The sequence below is a fragment of the Heterodontus francisci genome, chromosome 27 (genome assembly GCF_036365525.1).
Source record: "Heterodontus francisci isolate sHetFra1 chromosome 27, sHetFra1.hap1, whole genome shotgun sequence".
Lineage (NCBI taxonomy): Eukaryota > Metazoa > Chordata > Chondrichthyes > Heterodontiformes > Heterodontidae > Heterodontus > Heterodontus francisci.
This window is the reverse complement of record NC_090397.1, coordinates 12,585,871-12,605,281: the sequence shown is the minus strand read 5'-3', so window position 1 is coordinate 12,605,281 and position 19,411 is coordinate 12,585,871. Positions and strand designations below refer to the sequence as shown.

The 19,411-nt window shown below is 45.0% G+C and overlaps 1 protein-coding gene across 2 annotated transcripts in view; it reads right to left on the bottom strand.

Annotated features, from left to right (window-relative positions):
- Nucleotides 1-19,411, bottom strand: part of itpr2 (inositol 1,4,5-trisphosphate receptor, type 2) — a 308,108-nt gene that overhangs the window by 195,478 nt on the left and 93,219 nt on the right. For both annotated transcript variants that reach the window (XM_068058832.1, XM_068058834.1), the window contains exons 9-10: nucleotides 12,282-12,377; nucleotides 3,962-4,006 (exon numbers count right to left, since the gene is read on the bottom strand). In XM_068058832.1, the coding sequence (XP_067914933.1) occupies nucleotides 3,962-4,006; nucleotides 12,282-12,377 (141 nt within the window). The remainder of the gene's footprint in view (nucleotides 1-3,961; nucleotides 4,007-12,281; nucleotides 12,378-19,411) is intronic.

Sequence of the window (19,411 nt, the reverse complement as noted above, 5' to 3'; positions counted from 1 at the left end):
ACCAGATTCAATTCCTGGCATTACTGTGAGGAAGACTGCACTGTATCATTTTGATTACACCACATGCAAAGAATGCAAAGGAGATAAGTAATATAAATGTATGGACAAATATGTACCTAATGTGGCATTTATGTCTCACACAATGATTTCCCCTCCTGTGGTGTCAGCCGTGACTCAGTGGATAGCACTCTCACCTCTTAGATGGTCACAAGTTCAAGTTCCACTCCTGAGACTTTAGCACAAAATCTAGCCCTACACTCCCGTGCGGTACTGAGGGACTGCTGCACTTTTGGAGGTGCTGTCTTTTGGATAAGATGTGAAGAAATAGGAGTAGGCCATACAACCTCGAGTCTGTATTTAAACAGACCCCTTCTGTCCTCTCCAGTGGATGCAAAATATCCCACGGCACTGTTTCAAAGAGAGTAAGGAGAGTTTTCCCTGGTGTCCTCTCCAACCAACCAACATCACTAAAAACAGATGATCTGGTCATTGTCACAGTGCCATTTGTGGCACCTTGCTGTGCGCAAACTGCCCAGGCTTCCTACATTACAGCAGTGACTACACTTCAAAAGTACTTAATTGGCTGTAAAGTGCTTTGAGATGTTCGAAGGTTGTGAAAGGCGCTATATAAATGCAAATCTTTATTTCTCCCCCATAATCATACTGCAAGTGAGTATCAAACTCTACATCTCATAGCAAATTATTTCACTGCACTCTACCCATCTCCTCACTCCTTTATGTTTGTAAAGATGCTCATTCAGATTTCAATGGAGTTCAAAACCACAACACTGTGGCTGCTGGAAGTCACTGAAAATGCTCAGCAGGACAGGGGGTACCTGCGGTGAGAGAAACAGAGTTAACGTTTCAGGTTGATGATGATGAAAGATCACAGACCTGAAACATTAACTCGGTTTCTCCCTTTACAAATGCTCCCTGACCTGTTGAGCATTTCTGTTTCAATGATGTTCAGTCACGTTTATTGCTTCCAAATGCCAATCAGGAATTACATTTTTTTTAAATCAAAAGCTAACCGAGAAAAATGAAAAACACTCATACAACTGTGACCCCCTTTGACTGTGCACCATTTTCAATAGCAAATTGTTTTGCAACATGGCATCAGCATACAATATTATCCAAACAAGATTCCAAAGACAGATCAGCTTGAAAGAGGTAGAGGTGGTTCAACTTTACAGATGCATGGGTTCTATCAAACACCAACTCAAAGGCAGGCGATTTGAATGCTTCAGCTGATACAAGAGCATCAGCGAAACCAGTGTTAACACTAAGCATGGAGCATCTGTACCTACCGAAAATCTGTCATCTCTTGCCCAAGGGGAAACTTTTCACCAATGCACAAATAGTTTCCATTGTGAATGTCAGCATTCCAAATTGAAGATTTGCCATTAATTGCAGCACAGTGGCGCAGTGGTTAGCACCACAGCCTCACAGCTCCAGCGACCCGGGTTCAATTCTGGGTACTGCCTGTGTGGAGTTTGCAAGTTCTCCCTGTGTCTGCGTGGGTTTCCTCCGGGTGCTCCAGTTTCCTCCCACATGCCAAAGACTTGCAGGTTAATAGGTAAATTGGCCATTATAAATTTCCCCGAGTATAGGTAGGTGGTAGGGGAATATAGGTAGGAATATGGAATTAGTGTAGGGTTAGTATAAATGGGTGGTTGATGGTTGGCACAGACTCGGTGGGCCAAAGGGCCTGTTTCAGTGCTGTATCTCTAAATACTAAATAAAATAAATTACACTGCATCTTATCGTGTTTCTCAAAAACATCGCAAAGAGCTTCATATTCAATGAATTACCTTGAAGTGCAGTGACTGCTGGTACATAGATATGCGCAGTAACTGTGGAACCCATTTTCAAACAGCAAGATCCCTTGAACAGCATCGAGATCAATGATCAGTTGATTACTTTCTCATGCCATTGATTGAAGGAGGAAGACTGGTCAAGACACCAGATGAAAACATAAGGTCATCCAAAATTCTGATGTCGTTATCCTAACTCACCGAATTCCTTTCACCCATTACCCCTGTGCTGGGCTGCTGGTCCAACAATACCTCAAATTTAAAATTCTCATCCTCATGTTCATATCCTTCTGTGGCCTCGCCCCCTTCCTATTTTTATAACCTCCTCCAGCCCCACAACCCTCCGAGAACTCTACCATGGTCCAACTCTAGCCCCTCTCCCCACTTCCTTCATCCTACCATTGGTAGCAATTTCATCTGCCATCTGAAATCTTAAGCTCCGGAATTCCCTACCTTTTTGACCAGGTGCTTAGTCACCTGTCTAATGTCTGCGTCTTTGGTGCAAACCCAAATTTTGTCTGATAACGCTCCTGTGAAGCGATATAGAAATGCAAATTGTTGTTATAGGTGTCTTCCCAGATTATACACTCATGTCCATGGGTGCTACCAAAAACCAAGCTGAAGCATTTGAAGATATTGGTATGGTAGTAATGAGGTCAACATCTGAGAACATGAGGTGGGGATTCTGCAGCACCCTGGATGAAGCAATGGCCACCATCTGTAATAACATATCCTCTCTATGTGGGATTTAAAATGGCCAATCGATGAGGAAGTGGAAGACATGATACAAATGCAAGTTCATCCCTTGCCTGACTATTACCTGACTGAATTGTGAATTACTTCATGAAGTATATCCCACTTTTATGTGGTGCTTCGATTGTGTCAATCTAGGCAATCAGGCCACTTCCCAGTGAAATCTTCCACCTCCATTCCTTCCCTCTCAAAGGTATCAAATCCCTGCTGACCTACAATTCACAAGCAGTCTTCTGAAACCTCCCCGAGTGAGTCTTGTTCAATTACGGCCAAGTACAGCCAATACTGGACCCGCCCTCGCCTGCATCTCAAGCAGAGGCTGCTCGGTGGCAATCATGAGCATGAAGTGCAGCCGATTCCACCTTGCTCCAATACAGCGGAAAAGAGCTCAATACTCGATCCATGTCATGTAACCCCTGTAATCCATCAGCGGTTGCCCGAGCAGACCGTCAAAGTCATTTGGCGGAATGCCTCATCACCAGAACTTTCAAACAAGCACCAAGACGTAGCTTGGCTGGTGGTGAGAAGGGCCCTCCCCGTCAGATCCTTCATGCACACCCGAAGTCTCGCCCCCTCCGCACAATGCCCCCGCAGTGGCTGTGGTGGGGAAGAGATGGTCGCCCACCTCCTCCTGGAATGTGTCTTCGCAAAGCAGATGTGGAAAGAGATGCAGTGGTTTTTGTCGAGGTTCATCCCAAGCAGCTCTGTAACACAGGAGTCTGTGCTCTACGGGCTGTTCCCAGGGACGCACACCGAGATAAACATCAACTGCTGCTGGAGGACTATCAATTCGGTGAAAGACGCCCTTTGGTCTGCCCGAAACTTGCTGGTTTTCCAGCGCAAAGAGTTGTCCACCACCGAATGTTGCAGACTGGCACATTCCAAGGTCCAGGACTACGTGCTGAGGGACGCACTAAAGCTTGGGGCAGCCACAGCAAAGGCTCAATGGGGAAAGAACACAGTGTAAGGTCCCCCCACCAAGTTGAACTGAGGGGCTGGATCCATGGGAAACCCCTCGAACTGTATCGTTAATATTTTCATTTGCTGTAAATGTAAAACTGTAATTGGCATGACAATAGTGAAATGGAAGGGTTGTGAAGAAACTCATGATAGTATTGAAGGAAACTGATCTCCCTTGCAATGTTTGTATTTTTTGGTGCTGTTTGAAACTGTTTGGCAATGTAATTTTTACAGATTTTTATGAATAAAGTATATTTTGGAAAGAAAAAATTTTTTTTTTTTTTAAATCAGCTAACGCAGCTGACTGGAGACTGAACCAGGGGATTGCCTTGTTCAAACAGTTTGGCTATCCACCAGGTCAACCCACAAAGACAAGGGCAGGGGAGACTGACAGTTCAACAAAAGCAAAATTAGACAAAATTACTTTCACTTACCACTCCCTTTGATTCTAATTGATCATTCTGATAATCCGGATTAACCTAAAAACAAAAATACATGTTTATAAAGTTAGGCAACAGGGAAAACGGGTAAATTTTCTCAGGGATTCTCCCGCTCTGGTGGCAGAAGCTCAGAGCAAACCCCATTGATAGATGTAAACTGAGGTTTTCCCCCTAAACGTCTGGCAGCCGGAGTAGAGAATCCCAGAGAAAATTCATCCCCAGTATTGAAACTGCAACAACAGCTCAGAAGCAAATATTACTGGTGGTCTGAAGTGCATTTGTTTCAATGCGAGAAGTATAACAGGTAAGGCAGATGAACTTAGAGCTTGGATTAGTACTTGGAAATATGATGTTGTTGCTATTACAGAGACTTGGTTGAGGGAAGGGCAGGATTGGCAGCTAAATGTTCCAGGCTTTAGAAGCTTCAGGCGGGATAAAGGGGGATGTAAAAGGGGTGGGGGAGTTGCATTACTGGTTAAGGAGAATATCACAGCTGTACTGCGGGAGGACACCTCAGAGGACATGCAGCGAGGCAATATGGGTGGAGCTCAGGAATAGGAAGGTTGCAGTCACGATGTTGGGGGTTTACTACAGGCCTCCCAACAGCCAGCGGGAGGTAGAGGAGCAGATATGTAGACAGATTTTGGAAAGATGTAAAGGTAACAGGGTTGTAGTGGTGGGTGATTTTAACATCCCCAATATTGACTGGGACTCACTTAGTGCTCGGGGCTTGGATGGTGCAGAATTTGTGAGAAGCATCCAGGAGGGCTTCTTGAAACAGTATGTAGATAGTCCAACTAGGGATGGGGCCATTCTGGACCTGGTATTGGGGAATGAGCCCGGCCAGGTGGTCGAAGTTTCAGTGGGGGAGCATTTCGGGAGCAGTGACCATAATTCCATAAGTTTTAAGGTACTTGTGGATAAGGATAAGAGTAGTCCTCGGGTGAAGGTGCTAAATTGGGGGAAGGCTAATTATAACAATATTAGGCAGGAACTGAAGAATTTAGATTGGGGGCAGCTGTTTGAGGGTAAATCAACATCTGACATGTGGGAGTCTTTCAAACGTCAGCTGATTAGAATCCAGGACCAGCATGTTCCTGTGAGGAAGAAAGACAAGTTTGGCAAGTTTCGGGAAGCTTGGATAACACGGGATATTGTGAGCCTAGTCAAAAAGAAAAAGGAAACATTTGTAAAGGCTGGAAGGCTAGGAACAGATGAAGCACTTGAGGAATATAAAGACAGTAGGAAGGAACTTAAGCAAGGAGTTAGGAGGGCTAAAAGGGGTCATGAAAAGTCATTGGTAAACAGGATTAAGGAAAATCCCAAGGCTATTTATACAGATATAAAGAGCAAGAGGGTAACCAGGGAAAGGGTTGGCCCACTCAAGGACAGAGGTGGGAATCTATGCGTGGAGCCAGAGGAAATGGGTGAGGTGCTAAATGAGTACTTTGCATCAGTATTCACCAAGGAGAAGGACTTGGTGGATGATGAGCCTAGGGAAGGGAGTGCAGATAGTCTCAGTCATCTCATTATCAAAAATGAGGAGGTGTTGGGTGTCTTGCAAAGCATTAAGGTAGATAAGTCCCCAGGGCCAGATGGGATCTACCCTAGAATACTGAGGGAGGCAAGGGAAGAAATTGCTGGGGCCTTGACAGAAATCTTTGCATCCTCATTGGCTACAGGTGAGGTCCCAGAGGACTGGAGAATAGCCAATGTTGTTCCTTTGTTTAAGAAGGGTGATAAGGATAATCCAGGAAATTATAGGCCGGTGAGCCTTACGTCAGTGGTAGGGAAACTATTAGAGAAGATTCTTCGGGACAGGATTTACTCCCATTTGGAAACAAACGAACTTATTAGCGAGAGACAGCATGGTTTTGTGAAGGGGAGGTTGTGTCTTACTAATTTGATTGAGTTTTTTGAGGAAGTGATGAAGATGATTGATGAGGGAACGGCAGTGGATGTTGTCTACATGGACTTCAGTAAAGCCTTTGACAAGGTCCCACATGGCAGACTGGTGCAAAAGGTGAAGTCACACGGGATCAGAGGTGAGCTGGCAAGATGGATACAGAACTGGCTCAGTCACAGAAGACAGAGGGTAACAGTGGATGGGTGCTTTTATGAATGGAGGGATGTGACTAGTGGTGTTCCGCAGGGATCAGTGCTGGGACCTTTGCTGTTTGTAGTATATATAAATGATTTGGAGGAAAATGTAGCTGGTCTGATTAGTAAGTTTGCGGACGACACAAAGGTTGGTGGAGTTGCGGATAGTGATGAGGATTGTCAGAGGATACAGCAGGATATAGATCGGTTGGAGACTTGGGCGGAGAAATGGCAGATGAAGTTTAATCCGGACAAATGTGAGGTAATGCATTTTGGAAGGTCTAATGCAGGTGGGAGGTATACAGTAAATGGCAGCACCCTTCAGAGTATTGACAGGCAGAGAGATCTGGGCGTACAGGTCCACAGGTCACTGAAAGTGGCAACGCAGGTGGATAAGGTAGTCAAGAAGGTATACAGCATGCTTGCCTTCATCGGTCAGGGCATAGAGTATAAAAATTGGCAAGTCATGTTGCAGCTGTACAGAACCTTAGTTAGGCCACACTTAGAATATTGCGTGCAATTCTGGTCGCCACACTACCAGAAGGACGTGGAAGCTTTGGAGAGGGTACAGAGGAGGTTTACCAGGATGTTGCCTGGTCTGGAGGGCATTAGCTATGAGGAGAGGTTGGAAAAACTCGGATTGTTTTCACTGGAACGACGGGGGTGGAGGGGCGACATGATAGAGGTTTACAAAGTTATGAGCGGCATGGACAGAGTGGATAGTCAGAAGCTTTTTCCCAGGGTGTAAGAGTCAGTTACTAGGGTACATAGGTTTAAGGTGCGAGGGGCAAAGTTTAGAGGGGATGTGTGAGGCAAATTTTTTACACAGAGGGTGGTGAGTGCCTGGAACTTGCTGCCAGGGGAGGTGGTGGAAGCAGATACGATAGCGACGTTTAATAGACATCTTGACAAATATATGAATAGGAAGGGAATAGAGGGATATGTGCCCCGGAAGTGCAGAAGTTGTTAGTTTAGGCATGCATCAAGATCGGCGCAGGCTTGGACGGCCGAATGGCCTGTTCCTGTGCTGTACTGTTCTTTGTTCTTTTGTTCTATTACATCAAAAATATCAGAACATATGAATGCTCATTCTGTGGTGGTTTCCCAATACCCTGTGGATGTACTTTGTTGAACTATAACCAGGATGCTACAATGCAGTTAAAAGTGATAGAACATTACGTTTGTCAATGGTGGGAATGATTTTTTAAGTGAGTTTGTGTTTTTTTTTTAAAGAGAGATACAGCACTGAAACAGGCTCTTCGGCCCACCGGGTCTGTGCCGACCAACAACCACCCACTTATACTAACCCTGCAGTAATCCCATATCACCTACCTGCACTAGGGGCAATTTACAATGGCCAATTTACCTATCAGCCTGCAAGTCTTTGGCTGTGGGAGGAAACCGGAGCACCCGGCGAAAACCCACGTTGTCACAGGGAGAACTTGCAAACTCCACACAGGCAGTACCCAGAATCAAACCTGGGTCCCTGGAGCTGTGAGGCTGCAGTGCTAACCACTGCGCCACTGTGCTGCATTCAGAGAATGCGTCAGCTTGACTCAGTGCCAGCGTTCTCACTTTGGTGTCAGAGGTTGTGAGTTCTACTCTCCGCAAACTCAAGGTCATCCAAAACTCAGCTGTCAGTGCCTTAATTCGCACCAACTCCTGTTCACCTATTAGCCCTGTACACACTGACCTACATTGGTCTCATCCTTGTTTTCAAATCCCTCCATGCCCTCACCCTACCCTATCCTTATAATCTCCTCCAGCCCCAGAACCCTCCGAGATACCTGCACTCCTCCAATTCTGGTCTCTTGTGCATTCTTGATTTTAATCGCTCCACAATTGGTGGTTGTGCCTTCAGTTGCCTCAGCCCCAAGCTTTGGGATACCCTCCATACACCTCTCTGCCTCTGCACCTCGCTTTCCTCCTTTACGATATGCCTTAAAACCTACCTCTTTGAACAAGCATTTGCTCTTCTCACCTAATGACCGGAATTTTACGTTGGCTAGGAGGTCCTGCCCACCGGCCAAAATGTTGGGTGGAGCCTGTCTCCACTGGCCTGGTAGCCACGCCAGAATGGTACACCACCCACTCCTCCAGGCCCTTAATTGGGCCTTAGGTGGGACTTCCATCCCTCTGAAGCAGGAAGTCCTGCCTCCAAGAGCTGCCAGCCAATCAGCGGGAGCGGTGGCCACTGCTGGGACTGCAGCCAGCTTCAGCAGCAACAGATGCAGAGATCAAATATTTTACTGCATTTGATCAGAGTGACATTTGGAGAGGGGGGTAATGCATGTGATGGTCTCACTATAACATTGGGAGAGTGTGATGGCACAGAGGAAAACATACATACGAACAAAGAGCAGGAGTAGGCCACTTGGCCCTTCGAGCCTGCTTCACCATTCAATAAGTTCATGGTTGAACTGATTACTCCACATTCCCACCTACCCCCGATAACCTTTCACTCCCTTGCTTATCAAGAATCTATCGACCTCTGCCTTAAAAATATTCAAACACTCTGCCTTTTGAGGAAGGGAATTCCAAAGACTCATGACCCTCTGAGAGAAAATATTTCTCCTCAACTCTGACTTAAATGGGCGACCCCTTATTTTTAAACAGTGACCCCTGGTTCTAGATTCTCCCACAAGGAGAAACATCCTTTCCACATCCACCCTGTCAAGACCCCTCAGGACCTTATATATTTCAATCAAGTTGCTTCTTACTCTTGTAAATTCCAGCGGATACAAGCCTAGCCTGTCCAATCTTTCCTCATAAGACAGCCCACCCATTCCAGGTTTTAGTCTAGTAAACCTTCTCTGTACTGCCTCCAACGCATTTACATCCTTCCTTAAATAAGGAGACCAGTACAGTACACAGTACTCCAGATGTGGTCTCACCAATGCCCTGTATAGCTGGAGCATAACCTCCCTACTTTTGTATTCAATTCCCCTCACGATAAACAATAACATTCTATTAGCTTTCCTAATTTACATGCTGTACCTGCATACTAACTTTTTGTGATTCATGCACTAGGACACCCAGATCCCTCTGCATCTCAGAGCTCTGCAATCTCTCACCATTTAGATAATATGCTTCTTTTTTATTCTTCCTGCCAAAGTGGACAATTTCCCACTTTCCCACATTATATTCCATTTGCCAGATCTTTTCCCACTCACTTAACCTATTTATATCCCTTTGTAGCCCCCTTATGTCCTCTTGACAAGTTACTTTCCTACCTATCTTTGTGTCATCAGCAAATTTAGCAACCATACCTTCTGTCCCTTCATCTAAGTCATTTATATAAATTGTAAAAAGTTGAGGCCCCAGCACTGATCCCTGTGGCCAATCGTTACATCTTGCCAACCAGAAAATGACCCATTTATGCCTACTCTCTGTATCCTGTTAGCTAGCCAATCTTCTATCCATGCCAATATGTTACCCCCTACACCATGAGCTTTTATTTTCTGCAATAACCTTTGATGTGGCACCTTATCAAATGCCTTCTGGAAATCTAAGTGCAATACATCCACTGGTTCCCCTTTATCCACAGCACATGTAACTCCCTCAAAGAGCTCCGATAAATTGGTTAAACATGATTTCCCTTTCACGAAATCATGTTCACTCTGCCTGACTACCTTGAATTTTTCTAAATGCCCTGCTATAATGACTTTAATAATAGCTTCTAACATTTTCCCTATGACAGATGTTAAGCTAACTGGCCTACAGTTTCCTGCTTTCTGTCGCCATCCCTTTTACAATAAAGGAGTTACATTCGCTATCTTCCAATCTAATGGAACCTTCCCGAATCTAGGGAAGTTTGGAAAATTAAAACCAACGCATCAACTATCTCACTAGCCACTTCTTTTAAGACCCTAGGATGAAGTCCATCAGGACCCGGGGACTTGTCAGCCCGCAGCTCCAACAATTTGCTCAGTACCTCTTCCCTGGTGATTGTAATTTTCTTGAGTTCCTCCCTCTCTTCCATTTCCTGATTTACAGCTATTTCTGGAATGTTTCTTGCATCCTCTACAGTGAAGACCGATGCAAAACACCTGTTCAATTCATCTGCCATCTCCTTATTTTCCCTTAAATGGGCAACTGGCTTTCACATAATGAAGCTATGGGGGAGGTGCCACTACATTACTCCTACCTCGTTGAGTTTGAATGCTTACACCAACTTCCCTCCACTTTTTTGTTGTGCGTGGTCTATTCATTTAAGTGTGTGATACCTTTAAATTGTTTTGCGTGGCCGCACATGCACGGTATCTTAAAGGCTTGCATGGTAACTTCCAGGTTGTTGCATGACCATGTGGCCGCACAGCTTAGAGGGGACACTGCTTACACCTCCTCCCAAGTGCAAGTTTCCCCCATCCCTCGCCACCAAGAAGAAACTAAGGCTATTCCAGAGCAATGCAAAGGAGAGAATCCTCCCATTTTTCCTCTGTCTTGTACCCAGGCACTAAGGGCTCATGGCACAAAGCAGAGGAAAGTCATTCCTCAGGTTTCCAATATGACAAAATCTAGGCTGAGAGAGTGTTGCACTGTCAGATATGCTGTCATTCAGATGAGACGTTAAGTTGTGGCCCTGTTTGCCCTCTTTTAGGAGGACCTAAATGATCCCGTGGTACTATTCGAAGAAGAACTGGGGAGTTCTCCCCAATCTCTTGGCCAACATTTATCCCCTCAACCAACATCACTAAAACAGATTATCTACTCATTATCACCCTGCTGTCTGTGGGATCTTGTTTGTGTACAAATTGGCTGTTACTACATTACAGTGACTACATTTCAAAAATAATTCACTTGTTGTAAAGCACATTGGGGCATCCTGAGGTCGTAAAAGCTGCTATATAAATGCAGGATCTTTCTTTATGTGTAGATATAAGGTTTTGACATTTCAAATCGGAACTGTTTGGATTAAGTAACTAGACACTTACAAATGTCCTAGCAGGAAGTTAGTGAATTATCGAAGACAATAAATGATGGGATCAGTGCAGAGCATGTAAACAGAACAAAAGTAAAGGTTATGATATAGCTGCTGAATGCTCCCTTTATGTCAGTAATCTTTTGAATATAAGCACACCAGATGTCAAAATAGGTCAGTTCAATTTTTAAAAATTTATTCATGGGATGTGGGCGTCGCTGGCCAGGCCAGCATTTATTGCCTCTCCCTAATTGCCCTTGAGAAGGTGGTGGTGTGCTGCCTTCTTGAACCGCTGTGAGGTAGGTACACCCACAGTGCTGTTAGGAAGGGAGTTCCAAGATTTTGACCCAGCGACAGTGAAGGAATGGCGATATAGTTCCAAGTCAGGATGGTGTGTGACTTGGAGGGGAACTTGCAGGTGGTGGTGTTCCCATGCATTTTCTGCCCTTGTCTTTCTAGTTGGTAGAAGTCGCAGGTTTGGAAGGTGCTGTCTAAGGAGCCTTGGTGCGTTGCTGCAGTGCATCTTGTAGATGGTACACACTGCTGCCACTGTGCGTCGGTGGTGGAGGGAGTGAATGTTTGTGGATGGTGTGCCAATCAAGCAGGCTGCTTTGTCCTGGATGGTGTCGAGCTTCTTGAGTGTTGTTGGAGCTACATCCATCCAGGCAAGTGGAAAGTATTCCATTGCACTCCTGCTTGTGCCTTATAGATGGTGGACAGGCTTTGGGGAGTCAGGAGGTGAGTTACTCGCCACAGGATTCCTAGCCTCTGACCTGCTCTTGTAGCCACGGTATTTATTTGGCTACTCCAGTTCAGTTTCTGGTCAATGGTAGCCCCTAGGATGTTGATAGTGGGGGATTCAGTGATGGCAATGCCATTGAATGTCAAGGGGAGATGGTTAGATTCTCTCTTGTTGGAGATGTTCATTGCCTGGCATTTGTGTGGCGCGAATGTTACTTGCCACTTATCAGCCCAAGCCTGGATATTGTCGAAGACTTGCTGCAGCTGGACAGGGGCTGCTTCAGTATCTGAGGAGTCACGAAGGTGCTGAACATTGTGCAATCATCAGTGAACATCTCCACTGCAAGTACCAAAATCGATGAGCACCAAAAAGAGTTCACTCTGCAGTCAGAACCTTCCTCTAGCTGAGGATGAGGAACGACTACATGCTCAAAATGAGTGCTCAAAGAAATCCACACCCCTTTGTGTCGTTATACTGTCCAAAAAACGCAATGCTCAATGTAATTACTGACAGCACTGTGGTATCCTTTTACTAATGTGCAATGTTCCTACCTCTGCAGCCAAGTAGTTTCCTGTAGCCAGATGCTTGAACCTAAACAGGCTATTCCAGTGTCCCGCTCCGCTCCGACAGGGGTCATGGTGCACCACCTGCAACAGGAAACTCTCCAATTAACCAAATAAACAAGAAGACTCTTTCGCAGTAAAGCCTGGGAAATTGAAATATGAAAAGGGTCAACATGTCTATCGAGCTTCAAGCAAACTTCAGTATCTTTAATAGTTAGACTCATCAGTTATATTCATGCGGCGTGTGAGCAGGGGATTTTGGAATACAAGCACTGAAAATATGATCAAAGGAAGTCTTACTCACATTTTAATTATTAAGGAAATGTGTAAGAAATGCATTGTAATGGATGTTTGCTTGTGCTGAACTTTTAACTTGCAAAAGGTAATTGGCAAAAGAAGCCATGGCAACATGAGGAAAAACTTTTTCATGCTGAGAGTGTTTTGGATCTGGAATGCACTGCCGGAGAGTGTAGTGGAGGCAGGTTCAATCGAGGCATTCAAAAGGGAATTGTTATCTGAAAAGGAGGAATGTGCAGGGCTACGGGGCCAAGGCAGGGTAGCGGCACTAGGTAAATAGCTCTGTCGGAGAGCCAGCCTGGATGCGATGGGCCGAATGGCCTCCTTCTGGGCTGTAACAATTCTGTGATTCTGTAATTTGTATTGTTAGAAACATTGGGCTGTATTTTATGCAGCCGGTGCGGGTCCCAACGCAAAAGGTGAGGGGAATCCCTCTTCGGCCCTTTACGGGACCCCCGGCTGCATTTTACGGCGCCTTTAGGATGGGGATCCTGTCTCCAAGAGCCACAGGGAGCGGTGGCCACTGCTGGTACTGCAGGAGACCCAGGACCAGGAACAGCTATGGAGCCTGGACTGAAGGGAGTGAGGGAAACGGGCTCGCTGGGGACACTCAGGCAAGCCCAAGTGAGGAGGAGGGGGGTGCTGAGTTACTGAGGGCAGGGGGGTGGGTGATGCCACAGGGGCAGCCTTTGCTGCCAGAGGCCTTCTGGGCCTCAGACTGCCCACGGAGGAGGGTCTCCCTCCTCCCAAGCCCACAGGGAAGCTGTCTGGCGTTATTGAGCAGCCTCCTCACGTGGCAGAGGCACCCCTCGCCGCTGGTGAAATATCAGTGGCGGTGGGAAGAGGCCCTTAAATGGCCCTTAATTGGTCACTTAAGGGTCTCAATTGGCCTCTGGGCAGGAAGGCCGTCCTTGGCTTTCCTCACCCTGGACTACATCCAAAGGCGTCAGACACTCCACCCCACCCCCCACCACCCTGCCTTCCTATGCAATTTTATGGGCCCCAAGCCTCCCAACATGTCCCTAAGGGGCCCATAAAATTCAGCCCAAGGGTTTAACATTGAAAGACACACTGGGGCGGTGGGGGGGAGGCAGGGGGTGGGGTGCTGCATTTTAATCCTCAAGAAAGGGTGGGAGGATAAAACTTTAAAATTCTCAAACGCAACATTTAACTTGCCCACGTCCGCTTTTGACAGAGATGGGTCAGGGCTGGAGCAGGGTGGGGTGGGGGGTAGGGCTCTCAGGAGGTGGCAGATCAGCTACTAATTTCTCTTAAGGAGGTTGTGCACTTGACTCCGTTTTTATTTCTGACGCCAACCGTATTTACCATACGCGATACATGCACTGCAAACCTGAATTAGATTTTATAGTATTTCCCCTTCGTCTGACCCCACCTAATACATTACTATTTCTTATTCTAGTGCTATCTGACTCTCCCAATCCTATGTGCACCTTGTTTATCCTTCCTAATGTTTCTTCCTGGTTCCCACCCCCCTACCAAGTTAGTTTAAATTCTCCCCAACAGCACAAGCAAATCGCCCCGCAAGGACATTGGTCCCATCTCTGTTCAGATGCAACCTGTCCAGCCTTCTGGTCCCAATATCCAGGAATCAAAAGCACCCCCTCCTACATCATCTTTCCGTACATGCATTCATCTGCTCTATCCTCCTATTTCTAGACTCACTTGCATGTGGTACTGAGAGTCATCGGGAGATTACTACCTTTGAGGTCCTGCTGGTCCTGCTTTCTGGTTTCCTTTCTAGCTCCGTGAAATCTCCCTGCAGGATCTCATCCTTCTTTCTACCTAAGTTGTTGGTACCCATATAAATCATGACCTCTGGCTATTCACCCTCCCCGCTCAGAATGTTCTGCAGCTGCTCAGTGACATCCTTGACCCTGGAACCAGGAAGGCAACATACCATCCTGGATGCCTGTCTGTTCCTCTAACTATCGAATTACCTATGATTATTGCTTTTCAAATCTTCCTCCTGCCCTCCTGTACAGCTGAGCTAGCCATTGTGCCATGGATTTGGCTCTGGCTACACTTCCAGATGAACCATCACTCTCACCAGTATTAAGAACTGAATACTGGTTGCAGAGCGAGATGAACTAAGGGGACTCCTGCACCCCTGCCTGGTCCTTCTTGACTGCCTGGCGGTCACCTATTCCTTCTCTGCCTGCATACCCTTAAGCTGCAGGATGACCATTATCTATCAAGATGCTATCCACAAAGCTTCCAACCTTGCGGATGCACCGCTGTGATGACAGCTGCTGCTCAAGTTGCGAAACCCAGAGCTCGAGCTGCTGCAAAGACGAGACCTCCTGCACAAATGGTTATCCTGGACACAAGAAGTGTCCTGGAGTTCCCACATGGAACAAGATGCACATTCCACGGGTCTGAGCTGCCCTGCCATGCCTCTATTTATTAGACTATTAAACTTATTACTTAAATAAAGACTCATCGGCTACTCACCACTCAACTGCTTCTCCTGTGCTGATTTCACTTTATTTTATTGGGAGGTTAACTGAAATGTTTTTACTCAACTCCGATAAAAAATGCTTAGATTAAAATTTACTGAAAAATTCAGACTTCTTTAGCTTTACTATCCCCATTATTTGATTTTAACTTCATCCCCTCGATTTGATTGATTAATTGAGCACTGATTTTAATTATATGATAAATTATCAAATTGGCTTTAGCTTTTTTTTAAACTAATGAATTGATCAGGTCTTACTTTATAATTGATTAACTCAAATTAAATTAAAAGCTTACCGGTATACTCACCCTGGCCTATTTTCTGTTTCCCCACACTCTCTGTTGGTTTTATGACAGGACATCTGATAAATGTTTTCGTCAGACTTCCCACTTGACAGACGGAAAGTTTGACATTACTTGGGTGAGCTGCAAACGCACATAGCCAAATTGGAATATGATGTTGTGGGGATAACGGAGACCTGGCTCAAAAAGGGGCAGGATCGGGTACTAAATATCCTTGGATACAGGGTATTCAGGAAACATAGGGAAGAAAAGAAAGGAGGAGGGGTGACAGTATTGATTAAGGAGAATATTACAGTGCTGGAGAGAGAGGATGCCTTAGAGGGGTCGAGGACAGAATTTATTTGGTTAGAGTTAATAAACAACAAAGGAACCATTACACTACCATAGCAATGGGCGATTCTGTAGTTAGGACAACAGACAGGCATTTCTATAGGCCACCAACCAGTGGGAGGGATAGAAAAGTACATTTTCTGGGAAATTACAGAAGTGCAAAATCTATAGAGTAGTGATAATGGGAGCCTTTAATTATCCTAAAATAGACTGGGATAGTAATAGTGTAAAGGGTAGAGAGGGGGAAGAGATTCTGAAGGGTACTTAGGAGAATTTTATTGTTTTTATTTGTTTTTCTGACCTAACAAGGAAGGAGGCATTGCAGGATCTGCTTCTGGGAATGTGGTGGGTCAAACGAATCAAGTGTCAGTAGGAGGACATTTAGGGAACAGTGATCATAGTCCCAACATGTTTAGGATAGCTATGGAAAAAGACAAGGGACAAGTAACAATCCAGAGTAAAAATAGTTGATTGGAGGAGGGCCAATTTCAATGGGGCAAGAACAGATCTGGCCCAGGCAAACTGGAATCAAAACTGTAACGGAATAATGGACTGCCTTGAAAGGGCGATCATTTTGGTACAGTCGAGGTACATTCCCATGAGGGGGGAAAAGGTAGGACAAACAAAGCCAGAGATCCCTGGATGATGAAGGAGATAGAGAGTAAAAGGAAGCAGAAAAAGGGGCATATGACAAATATCAGGTTGATAACAAGTGAGAACCAGGCTAACTATAGAAAGTTCAGAGGGGAAGTGAGAAAGGAGATAAGACAGGCAAAGAGAAAGTTTGAGAAGAGACTGACAACTAACATAAATGGGAATCCAAAAGTCTTCCAAAGGCATACAAACAGTAAAAAAAGTAGTAAGTGGAGGGGTGGGCTGATTAAGGATCAAAAAGGGGGTCTACATATGGAGGCAGAGGGCATGGCTGAGGTACTAAATGAATACTTTGTGTCTGTCTTTGCCAAGGAAGAAAATACTGCCCAAGTCATGGTGAAGGAGGAGGTAGTTGAGACACTGACTGGGCTAAGAAGTGATAAAGAGGAAGTATTAGATAGGCTGGCTGTACATAAAGATAAGTTACCAGGACCAAATGGGATGCATCCAAGAATGTTGAGGGAAGTAATGGTGGAACTTGCACAGGTACTGACCATAATCCTAGTAGTGGGAAAGCTTTTGGAAACAATAATCCAGGACAAAATTAATAGTCACTTGGATAAGGGTGGATTAATTAAGGAAAGCCAGCACAGATTTGTTAAAAGGAAAATTGTGCTTAACTAACTGAATTGAGTTTTTTGATGAGAGAGGGTTGACGAGGGTAATGCAGTTGATATGGTGTTCATGGGCTTCCAAAAGTCATTTCATAAAAAAATGCCCATAATAGACCTTTCAGCACAGCTGAGACCATGGAATAAACGGGACAGTGGCAACATGGATACAATGTTGGCTGAGTGACAGGAAACAGACAATAATGTTAAATCAATCTTTGAAGGTGGCAGGACATATTGAGAGAGTGGTTAGCAAAGCAGATGGGATCTGGGGCTTCATAAATAGAGGAATTGAGTACAAAAGCATGGAAGTTATGCTGAACCTTTATAAAACTCTGGTTAGGCTCCAACAAGAGTATTATGTCAAGTTCTGGTCACCACACTTCAGGAAAGATGCGAGAGTCCTTGAGAGGGTGCGGAGGAGATTTACCAGAATGGTTCTGGGGATGGGGGATTTTAGTTACAAGGTTAGGTTGGAAAGGCTGGAGCAAAGGAGATTGAGGGGAGATTTGATAGAGGTGTACAAGATAATGACAGGCTTAGATAAGTTAAACAAGGAAAATCTGTTCCCATTAACTGACAGTACATGGACCAGGAGACACAGATTGAAGGTTTTGGGCAAGAGATGCAGGAGGAATATGAGGAAGAACATTTTGTCATGGTGGGTGGTAATGACCTGGAACTCGCTGCCCATGAGGGTGGTGAAAGCGGAGACAATGACTTCGAAAGGAAATTGGATAGGCTCTTGAAGGAAATAAATTTGCAGGGCTACGGGGATCAAGTGTGGGAGTGAGACTGACTGAATCACTCAGCGGAGAGTCGGCATGTACCTGATGAGCCGAATGACCTCCTTCTGTGCAGTAAATGACATTATGACTCTAAATGGTTGGTTTTATTGGACTGGAGGAAGGTATACAGTGTTGTTCCCCAGGAGTCAGTATCAGGACCACTGCTTTTCTGACTATACATTAATGACTTAGACTTGGCCATGCAGGCTACAATTTCATAATTTGCAGAAGATGAAAAATTTAGAAGTATTGTGAATTGTGAGGAAGATAGAAATAGACTTCAAGAACATAGGCTGGTGGACTGGGTGGACACATGGCAGTTGAAAGTTGCAGAAAAATGTGAAGTGATTCATTTTGGCCAGAGGAATTAGGAGAGACCATATAAACTAAAGATTATATCAGTAACAGAGACACCCAGCGGTATATGTGCAAAAATTGGTGAAGGTGCCAGGGCAGGTTGAGAAAGTGCTTATAAAGAATATGGGATCCTGGCCTCTATAAACAGAGGCATCGAGTACAAAAGCAAGGAAATTACAATGAACCATTATCAAACACTGCTTTGGCCTCAACTGGAGTATTTTGTCCAATTCTTGCCACCACACTTTAGAAAGGATGTGAAGGCTTTAGAAAGGATGCAGAAAATATTTGCGAGAATGGTTCCAGGGATGAGGGACTTCAGTTATGAGGATAGATTGGAGAAGCTGGTGTTATTCTCCTTAAAGAGGAGAAAGTTGAGAGGAGATTTGAAGTGTCCAAAATCATGAGGGGTCTGGACAGAGTAGATAAAGAGAAACTGTTCCCAATGGCGGAAGGGTCAAGAACCAGATGACATAGATTTAAGGTGATTGGCAAACGAACCAAAGGTGACATGGGAAAAGATGTTTGTACACAGCGAGTGGTTAGGATCTGGAATGCACTGCCAGTGAGTGTGGTGGAGGCAGATTCAATTGCAGCTTTCAAAACAGAACTGGATAGTTTCTGAAGATAAAAAAAAATATGCAAGGTTATGGAGAACAGGTGGAGGAATGGGATTAGCTGAATTGCTCTTGGAGAGAGCCAGCATGGTCTCAATGGGCCAAATGGCTTCCTTCTGTGCTGTAATCATTCTATGATTTGATAAAAGCCTTCTAGGTCAAGCCTCAGAGAGGTTGGCTGGAGGGGGCTTCACAGGGTGTTGATTGCTCTGGTCAACACAAGGTGTAATTTGTTTGAATGCCAGAGTCACTGCATTCAATCAATTTTTCTTTCTATTGCCTGAGATTGGTTATCTGTTCAACAGTGATGAGAGATGTGTAGCCTCGTGTAGATGTCTGTTGACATACAGAGATGCAATCATCCATTTCCTTTGTTTCAGTAGAACCTCAAATGAGTTGCCATCATATTACTGTGGACAATCCTGCCCAAGGGGGCAGTGCCAGCTTTGCAGCGAGCTCTGCTTTTTAAGTTTTATGCCAGCCCAACAAAAGCCAGGCCAAAACGAAGTTACAGCAGCTGAAGTCTGTATTTAGGGACAGACAAGTGGAGCTGTTATTATTTGATGCACTGAGGAAGGTAACTGAATGCATGATGCACTGTTCTATAATGTATACGGCTCATAAAGGTCTTCTTTTTCAACAGAATCATTTGTTAGTCTACAACTTGAGTCTTATTCTGGGTTAAG